This window comes from Epinephelus moara, chromosome 24 (genome assembly GCF_006386435.1).
Source record: "Epinephelus moara isolate mb chromosome 24, YSFRI_EMoa_1.0, whole genome shotgun sequence".
Lineage (NCBI taxonomy): Eukaryota > Metazoa > Chordata > Actinopteri > Perciformes > Serranidae > Epinephelus > Epinephelus moara.
The window spans coordinates 14,381,266-14,391,322 of NC_065529.1; the positions used below are offsets into that span (position 1 = coordinate 14,381,266).

Below are 10,057 nucleotides of genomic sequence, written 5' to 3' on the forward strand. Positions count from 1 at the left end.
CAGATTTGAGAAAGACAGATGTTCACAACTTTTTTTATCCGTATGACGCCATAATTCAATTTAAAGAATTGGCTGATAAAGCAGAACCAACTCAAAATGTCTGCTCCGTTTAAATATTATCTGAGTGGTGAGGTGTGTGTCGTCACAGCTGCATCTGCTTTGTTCATTTACACATTCAGTTGGGTGTTTTATAGTTTAATGAAAAGGCGACTGAGCCTATTTAACTAAACGTGACTTTGTATTAACTAGCTTGGATTTCATGTTATTGCTCAGGCCTGTTTATACTGTTTTAGTTTGTCGATTTCCCTTTATTAAAAAGCTGAATAACAAACAAGCTATTACCCGTGCTTATCAATAATTACTGAGTTACAGACTGATATTCACATGAAAAGAAAAAAGCTAAACATACCTGTATAACGCGCTTAGAGGACTTTATCCTGCTTCAAGATATTGAAATAACTTTAATATTCCTGCTGCACACTAGGGGCTCTGCAGTGATCTCACACGGATTAAATGACTTGGGTTGTTTAGACTGTACTTTTACAAGTATTTGGCCCAGTAGGCTATATATGTTATTAATACATTCCAAGAAAAAAGAAAGTATAATAGTTTGCGTAAATTTGCGTAAAAACACAATTTAGCTTAGAAATGCCATTTTAAAATCACATATCTGACCGTGACAGACCCATATGGGTTCCCAGTTAACTTAACACTGATTCCGACACAAATCTTCCGATGGTATAACTTATAACTAATATTAGGCCTGTAATTGTACCGCTGTGTTCTGCCTTTGATCAGCGCCTAGAACTCGTTCCGTGACTAAACCTTCAGCGCTTTGAGCTTTACGCACTCTGTTTGTCTCTCTCTCTCTCTCTCTCTCTCTCTCTCTCTCTCTCTCTCTCTCTCTCACACACACACACACACACACACACACACACACACACACACACACACACTGTACCTAGTTGACATAAGAAGGTATGAAAGGTTATGAGAGGAGGCCTCGATGGAGTTCAGTCCACACGGTACGTTTGTGTGGAGTTCGCGGCCTGCGTGCTGTCTGGGGATGTTGCTGTTAGGGTGTTAATAATTCCCATTTGCATTCAAAAGCAGTCCGAATAACTTGTTTAAAAATGCAAAATGTTCTCCACTTCATTTGACTAAACCTGCTCAAAACTGATCTCCTGAACTTAATGGAATAACTAAAACCATGTGAAGGCTGCAGGTCAAACTGCACACAGCAACTGATTCACATAATAAATGTCTCTGCCACATGAATTAGACTAAACATTTACACATTCTTTGTAGGTTAAACGTAGATATTAATAAATATCGCTTTCATACCAAAGATAATTTGCCAAGAAATGCTTATTTGTTTCACACGCGTTTTTACTGAACCTGAACGCCTCACAGCCGTTAAAGCTGTCCTCATTGACATCTCTGGCATCTAAACTCAACTTAAGGTTTAATGTTAACTCCTAACAAGAAAATGAAGTCCAAATAAAATTATATATGTCCGGATCAAGGTAAGATCCCACCAATGCTTCAAAAAATGCTGGGAACAAAAAGAAAGAAATGAAATATATAAATAATAAAATAAAAGAGAGTTTCATGTCTCTGCTGAAGCACAGTCACACAGCATTAGGAATATATTACAAGGCTGGAAATGTGTAAAATAATATTCGAAAACATGTCGCGGGCCTTTGATAGAAATTAGAAAAATAAAAGTTTTTAAATCAAATTCAAGCAAAGCTGTGGGCACTGTGCTGTGAGGTCATAATAACACTTAAAAATAAAACTCTCTAAGTAAATAAGCCTAAAATAACCACATCTGGTGTAAATATGTCTCTCTCACCTGCAGCAGAACATTAAGATTTTTAAAAATATTTTAGGAAAAAACAAGTTTCTTTGCTCTGTTTTCCATTAGCCCCTGGGACGAGTCAGCATCTTTCACAATTTAATGAACAACAGCACAATGTGTGAATCCACGTCTCCTGCTAGATCCTATTATGATAACATTAAACCGGTATCCACTTCTAGAGCTCTGTTCAAGTGGTAACATTTAATAATCCTGGCTGCATTTAGTCTTTCTCTCTCTCACGCTGTTATTTTTTTTAATGTGTGGTCAGTAATCAATGAAACATTTTTCTTGTTGCGAGGATATGTAACCATATTAGGCCCTGAGCTATGTGAAAACAAGTGTGTGAGACTGATGAGCTGTCACCACCACCATCACCATCACCATATTCACTTGTGCCGTACACACTGGATTAATAGTTTATCATGAGCCTGTGTCCCTTATAATAAACAGAGAACAGTATTAGTGAAAATATATTTAATAATTAAACATAGCATAGTTACACAAAGGGAATGCAACAACAGATGAGTGAGAGTGGATCCATAGAATATAAAGTTTAGACCTACTGCAAAGGTTTGAGCTCCCTCTTCAACAGCAGCAAGTTCATCATGAGGGAATGCATGGTAGGGCTACGACAAAAAAAACACATGGCTGTTGGAGGATGTCGGCTTGTACAGTTCAGGCTCCTTCGGGGCCTGCAAGTCTTTGGAGTCTGCACAAAGACGGTCCGGCTTCGAGGAGCGTCAGAACATCCTCTCCGCTCCGTTTTACAGTCTGGCTCCATCCTGAGCATCCCAGAGGCTCTGTGTATAGAGTCAGATATCTGCTGGGTCATTCCTCCTGAGTGCTCTCTAAGTGGGAGCTCGAGCCTTCAGACTGGCGGTCAGTGTCGGCGGTGGATCGTTCTTGTTCAGAGAGCTGCTCGCTGCTGGGGATGGAGTTCTTCTTTGGGCGGCCTTTTGGTTTCGTGGGTGACTCCAGGCCTCCTCCCTGCAACACCTGCAGGTTAAACGTAGGCAGAAAAGTCAGCTCAACTACAGACTGTAATGCAAGTTAAGATAAAAAAAGAGGTGACCTGTGTGACCTCTAGTCATCACACCAACACAAATGTTAAATAGCATATTTTCAGTTTATTTATGCTGCATATTCTCCATCATGAACTAAATGCAAAGATATAACACAGGCCTTTACTCTAAACTCATCTAATGTGGCCCTCGTGTATGCAGGGTTGAGTATACATTTCAGTCTGAGTCAGTGTCAACCCGTTCTACTGAGCTACGCTTTCCATCAACATCTGCTGAAATCACACAAAGCAAAACTGTTTCCTGTTCTTTGTTCTTGTTGTTTGCACTGTTGTTGTAGGCCTGACCTCATAAAATAACCACCACCACATCACCATCATCATCATCTTGGTTTTTATCATCATAATCATAATCATAATGAAGAATAACTTACAATTTTCTTCCATTTCATCCTTCTGTTCTGGTACCATGTTTTCACTTGCAGCTGACTGAGGCCCAACGACTCCGCCAGGTCTATTCTGTGAGGAACAAATACGCTAAAATCAGTTATTCCCAATCAGGTTAAGCTTTTGCAAACATTTTTTTCTGTTTGGGCAAATGGTTTTCTAAAAACGTAGCAAAATAAACTGTCAAATCCATGTCATTTTAGTAGTAACTTAAAGGGACACTGTGAGATATTCATGGCTACCTCAAGGGGCATAGGTTTAGTTTCAAAATTGAGGGGAGGGACACTCTGTGCCAGAAAATTATGAGCATTCAACACTTAATTTCCTGCATTCTGGTGATTTTTTTTATGCACCAATCTGTGCCTTATCTGCATCACTTTATGGTGGAAATGTTTTTAATTTTGTCAAAATAAAAGTTCTCTCCTGGTTTTGTATTTTTATCAGGTGGGGGATAAATGCACATGTTTTAACTATTGAGAGGGACGTATCCCTTGTGTTCCTCCCAAAATCTACACTTATGCTTTGAATTATAATGTAGCTACCACTGAAAATACTGAGGTCATGTCCTGTGTATTTTTTGTGAAATCGTGAGAATTAGCAACATGGGGAAGTTTCTCCCAGTATTTTTAGACCCCATATATTTACATTTAACCAACAAAATAAAAGTATAGCTATTTTATTAGCAGTGCAAAAAATATTTTATACATCACTGTTGGGGAATAGCATCTACAGAAAGTACAGTTTAAACTGTTAAAGGGGAAAAGTCCAAGTAATAATGAATATACAAATAAAAATAGCTACATGTTTGTGTCTAGTCAAATGTCGGCCTCAGTAAAACTGTCTGCAGCCCTGCTCAGCACACAGACTGTGGACCCACCTATCAGGCGTAGACAGATACTTCTGCTTCTCGAAGCGCTTCTCCAGCCCCATGAGCTGCAGCTCGGTGAACACAGTGCGGCTCCGGCGGCCCTTCTTGGTCTTGCTGCCTCCGTCGCCTCCGTGCTCCAGCTTCCCGCGGAGGTGCAGGTCCAGCGGCAGGTGGTGAGACGCAGCGCCGAGCTGCAGGCCCGAAGCGGCGGACAGCAGAGGGGAGCCGAGCGGGGAGCCGAGCGGAGAGCCGAGCGAGCAGGACAGCGGGGACATGGGGAACTTGAGGAGGCTGGTCTGGTCGGCTTTGAGGACTGGAGAGACCAGAGGAGGAACAAAGACACACAGACAGAGGGGTTGGTTTCAGAAACTGAACTCAGGTCACGGTTTACAGATAGTTTAGGTTGGTTTAAGTTGGAACAGGACACACCAGTGATCAATGGGCTTAATTTTACTGAATGTTATGATATGTGACTGTCTCTACAGTCGCCTACAGAAACATCTGAACTTTACAGACTTCTCAGGTCAGAGTTCAGGGCCGTGTTGCTTCCACACAGGAATCAACTCATCTCACAACTACAGCTGATGGATCAGGAGCAAATATATTCATAACGCACTCATGATCAATATGAACATGAAGTTAGGCGAAACTCTGTAGTGATACGGGGCCTTGTTGTAAACTTGATTGGCCTGAGACGTTAAAATAAGACCTGTGTACTGTCTTGTTATATGTATTTATATATAGGCTGTCATCAGGTTCTATTAAAAACAGATTTGGATACATGATTGTGTCTTTAATTCAAATAAGGCACCTGATTTCATCATTAAACAAATAAAAGCATGTGATGGACAGCGCCACGCCTTTTCCACACAAACGGTTATTGATGTTAAATTATAATTTCAGGTGTTGACATGTAAATTAGATTTATAATCAGAGGGTGTTGTAGCTCTGTGACTCCGGACATTTCAATTAAAAAAAGAAAGAAAATAAAATTACGCACAGTAGGTTGCACTTTGATAGCCTGGACACATTTTGGCCAAATAAAGTATTGCATTTTTTTTTTATTGTTATTATCTTAAATCATTGTTTCTATTATTTTATTTTTAAAACCAGGAACACGACTAAATATTGCAACATCTCCCCATCATGTTTTTTTCTTCGCTTGGGAAGACACCCGGCTATTATTCACATTTTACGCACGCAACTTAAAACTAATATTATTATCACAAAGGCTATTTATGTTTGCTTTTAACCGTTATGTATTTTTCTAAATACAAATAAAATCAGACATTTCCACTGCTTAACATTCCAATTGAATTTATCCCGGTTATTTCCTGTAACTGCGACATTTACTCAATAATTTCGGTTATATCTGATTTTTGCTTTATTATTGCAAATCGCTAGTTATTACTGGATTCTTTAAAAAACAGTCGTACATGCGTCAAAAGTCATTTGTTACGAAATGATCTTTCCTTGAAAAACACTTTTTAAAAAAAATCAGGAATAAAATACGCACTCGCTTTATTTGTTCAGTTAAATATAGGCCTAATCCTAATTTTAAATCTATTTTATCATTAATAATCCCCTCAGAATTCATTATGTTAATATTTTCTGTTCTTCCAGTTTTCCCAGCATGTAACCACGTTCATTGTCTCGATCTGTTACTCATTCATCCTCTCACAGCCGCGTCTCTTACCCAGTTGGTTATGGAAAGGCCGGGCGGACAGGAGAGCCTGTACACCGAATTTAAGGAGCTCCCCGGCCGGAGCCGACGCTTTGTGCTCCGGATGATCAGTCAGGATCTCTTCTATCATGAAACTCCTGTAGCGATGGGTTCTGTGGTCAGGGTGAACTTCCGGAGGATAGTAATGCGCCCCCATGTCCAAAGGATGCTGCATTATGTGGCCGTGCGGTCACCTCAAGAGACACCAAGCGCGTACACCGATTATCACTCCTTCAGTGGCCAGCTGTCATATTCCCCCTGAGGTGCCTCTGTAGTCCGGAGAGCAACACTGTGGATCAAAGTTATCCTCAGGTCAAGTTCAGGTAGCCGACTTCTCTGCCTCTCTGTCTGTGCGTCCTGTGAGAGTTTTACGCGTAACTTCTGCTCAGAGTTGGTTGTTAGTGGAGAAGAAATGTGGAACCGAGAGCAAACCTTTGACCAAAAACTCCCGAGCCCGGCCCGTGTTCATGCCCACACTCGCCGTGTGTGCGCGCCGCGGAGGTCGGATCTATTCGTCAGCCGCTGAGCGCGTCACCTTGGCAGTGAGTTGAGGAATAAGCTTTGGGTTTTATGAGTCTCGTCATAGCTCCACCTCTTCTCCGGGTTTGTCTGCACGTTGCCTTCACTGACTGAGCCAAAGTTACATGCAAAGCCGCACTTGTTCTGCATGGATTTATATGCAAAAGGGAAGAAAATAAGGACGGAAATTTCAAATCCCCTGCAGGTGACTTTGTGAGATATAGGGCATGGGTTTGATGAAGATGATGATGAAGCTCAGGTTAAAAGGTAAAGTTAAAATTAAAACAGGCAGTGATCAAAGCGTTTATTATTATCATTATCATATTATTATTATTATTATTATTATTATTATTATTATTATTATGTGAAGATTTGTCCATATCAGGGCATTGCATGCTACATTCAGTATCCACTAGGTCATTGAATGTTTCATTACATGCCTTTAGCTTCACACAGGAGTTCTCAGGTTAAGTGTACATGTTTCTGCCAAGAAAATTATCAATATCTTTTTTTCTTCTGCCGTTGTGTCTAATAACCCAGCCCTTGTGATGATGTAATATGACGTGATTATTGCCTAAATGATGTATAAATGATGCAAAGTCATTACAGACTAATCAGACCTCAGCTGATGGTATCAAGCTTTCAGGCCCAGTGAAGCCACTGAAGCAGCTCAAGGGAAAAATATTTCATTCTAGAGGTCAAAAAACCCACGCCAGAGCACCTCTGGGATTCTTTCCTTTGCGGTTATTTGGCTCAAAAAATTGTGAAATATCTCCCACAGCATATTTTTAACATGTCTCAGAGCTACTTTGAGAAAAAGCTCTGGCCGTCTAAAGTCAACCTCGGAGCTGAAAACCTTAAAGAACCTTTGGATGCTTCAAAGCTGGTGGTCTAATTAGATTTTTTACTTTATAAATCTCGTTGTGTTGAACCTTTTTATTAAAATATGACACAGTATACAACAGGACTATAATATCCATAAACTGCTGGGTGCAAATACCACTTCTAACACATCACTGAATATATCTGGAACAAAAATAACTTAGATCTCAAAAATGGTATCCAATATAAGCAGCATAAAATAGCATGTTGTGAGGGAGGAAGGCAATATATGTGCAACTGAGAAGCCTACTGCAGTTTAAGTGTAGAACAGTGCTGCCTAAATGATAAAGTACTAAACAGTAGACCCCTTTAGGGACAGGAGTGAAAGTCTGGAGAAAAGAAATTTCTAAAAATGTTATCACCATGTGTTATCCAATGGTTAAAGAGCATTATATGATATAAATAGGATATTTTGCACTAACCATGTTTAACAAAGGCACAAACGTATGTACCAACAGAACAGGAGAATTATGGGATTAATAGTGGTTTTATATCTTATACTGTATAGCGTATATAAAGAGCAGTTTTGTACAGTATGAAAAAGCATGAATCTACCAAAAGAATATGCATTATGCAATGATAACACAAAGTCAGGAAAACAAAAACACTAATCTGAAGTTTAAAATAAATGCTGCCCTTGCCATGTTCAAATGAGCTGTCACTGCTCTTATATTTGAAAATGATCAGTGAAATGGTTCATGGGAATCGTAGTCAGATTCGTATTTTAATACACCGGAAAAGACCTGTCTCTTTAATTGCAACTTAAAACATGTTTCTTTCTTCTTTTTTTCCACTAAACAGTCTGAAAAGTCGGAAAAAAAATCCAAACTTAAAGTGTGAAAATCTTGTCCTCTGGAAGAACTAGTAATCTACAATAATGGATTTGCTCAAGTTGTTAAAACATGTTGCCACAAGTGTATTTTTATCTTCTTTGTTTGAATATATCTTCCTCTGGTGGTCACTCCTGAGATTGCAAGGAGAGTTTCCAGGGGGTGTTCTCTTCCAGTGCTTTGAGAGCCATCTCCACAGCTCCTTTCTCTGGGCCAGAGCCCTTGCTATGATCATCTTCCACTTACAAACTGTTCCAACACTGCATTCAAATACTTGTGCACACTATAGTATGCATGTTTGCACACTACTTCAAAACCACCAACTGCATTTCTCACATCTTGTAACATTCCTGAAATGTTTGACATAATGTACAATAAACACATTTAACAGAAGCTTATTCTTCCTGTAAATTTGGTTGTATGTATTTGTTTTTGTATATTTGTATAATGTGATGTATTTATCCTTTTTCTTATATATGAAATGTGTTTGAAGTTTGGGAATCACTTTGCAGAATGATGTACATGCAGAGTCTGATGTCTTTATATTCATCTGCTGAAGAGCAAATGTTTCTCTGTGCTCTCCTTACATCCCAGTTTAACATGTAACATGTACCTGCAGGATTTTGTGACATCACAACTAATTTGGAGCCAATCAGGATTGGCCACAAAAGTAACGTGGAAACCATGAGCCTCCAGGGCACAAAGAGAACGGACTTTTCACTGGCACATGGTCTCCAGCAGTTTGAAACGCTTGAAATAAACAATATTTGCACAGTCAAATATTCTGGATTGTTTTAATGAGGGAGAAGGCGTGTGTGTAATTCTATCATTTACTAAGGTCAAGATGCAAAGTGTTATTCAAAACGGTGTGTTAACATGTCTGGAGGGAATCTTGAAGTTACCTAAGGTATCTTGTTCATCTTCTTACTTTTATTTCATTATACTAACACTTGCAACAAAACCAGGTCCTATGAAGATGAACTTGGTGACGGTTTTCACCTTAACTCACGACTATTGATAAATTGGTGCCAATATACCCTAATCTTGCACATTCTTCCTGGTTTGTGATTCTGCCCACTAAATCTAAAATCCCAGAGCAGTCCCATATGTTGTATTATTTTGAGTGGCCTTAACAAGTATTACAGTATGCATGTGGACATTGGCCCACAATTTCTCTGTACTAAAAATGAATGATAGGCTTGCTTAGCTGTTTGTTCGCTGCACTCTCAGAAAGGTCACCCTTTTGTACCATAAGACCTGGGACTATATCAGAATATTATGGGATTGTGTTTGATCTAATTGAGGTTCTAAATGTGAAGTATAAAGCACACCAACATAATGCATCTCTAACATGCAGCATGTCAGTCTTCAACAGAATCCAGGCAGCATTCTTCTTCCCTTTCCTTCATTAGTTTGAAGGGTGTCAACACTGAGTGGTAACATCCTACAGACATGAGGTGCTTCCTTTGAAGGTCCAAAGTTTGCTTCTTTCAGTGACAAAGTCAGTGTATAACTTCAGCTCTCAGCTGGGTCTCATTTGAATGCTTAATTTTTATGACCAAAATCTAAGAGGAATTCTGTGAATAATATATCCTTCTGATCCACACTGTGAATTAAAAGACTTGCACATTTCAACATTTATGTTAATAAAACCCAGCCTATGTTTTGTACCAAAAAAGAAGTAATAAATATAAGCAGTTTTCCAATTGCGTGTTTTATATTAATGTACAGTAACTATTCTTTACAACTCAACAGCATAATTTTAATAAACTGCCACTAGGCTGCACCAGAGGACTTTAGAAAATGATGCTCTGAGCTGTCATCTCTTTTATGCAGGGATCTTCATTGTTATAGGGAGCAGTCATATTAGCAGCCACACACTGGGCCCTGGTTATGTTAAATATTAGAT

At 39.3% G+C, this 10,057-nt stretch overlaps 1 protein-coding gene across 1 annotated transcript; it reads right to left on the reverse strand.

Annotated features, from left to right (window-relative positions):
* Positions 1–2,330: 2,330 nt before the first annotated feature.
* Positions 2,331–6,472, reverse strand: barx1 (BARX homeobox 1). The gene is made up of 4 exons (XM_050038229.1): positions 5,891–6,472; positions 4,204–4,507; positions 3,314–3,398; positions 2,331–2,857 (listed from the first exon to the last, which is right to left on the reverse strand). Exons 1-4 carry the CDS (start codon positions 6,090–6,092, stop codon positions 2,690–2,692), a joined length of 759 nt encoding a protein of 252 aa, XP_049894186.1. The 5' UTR covers positions 6,093–6,472; the 3' UTR covers positions 2,331–2,689.
* Between the last annotated feature and the right edge of the window lie 3,585 nt (positions 6,473–10,057).

Excerpts from the sequence above, each read along its gene's own strand:
- barx1 (XM_050038229.1), bottom strand. The coding sequence starts at position 6,092 with ATGCAGCATCCTTTGGACATGGGGGCGCATTACTATCCTCCGGAAGTT. Across the intron at positions 4,508-5,890 it reads GCCTTTCCATAACCAACTGG|TCCTCAAAGCCGACCAGACC; the intron begins GTAAGAGACGCG and ends TGGTCTCTCCAG. Across the intron at positions 2,858-3,313 it reads GGATGAAATGGAAGAAAATT|GTGTTGCAGGGAGGAGGCCT; the intron begins GTAAGTTATTCT and ends TTTAACCTGCAG.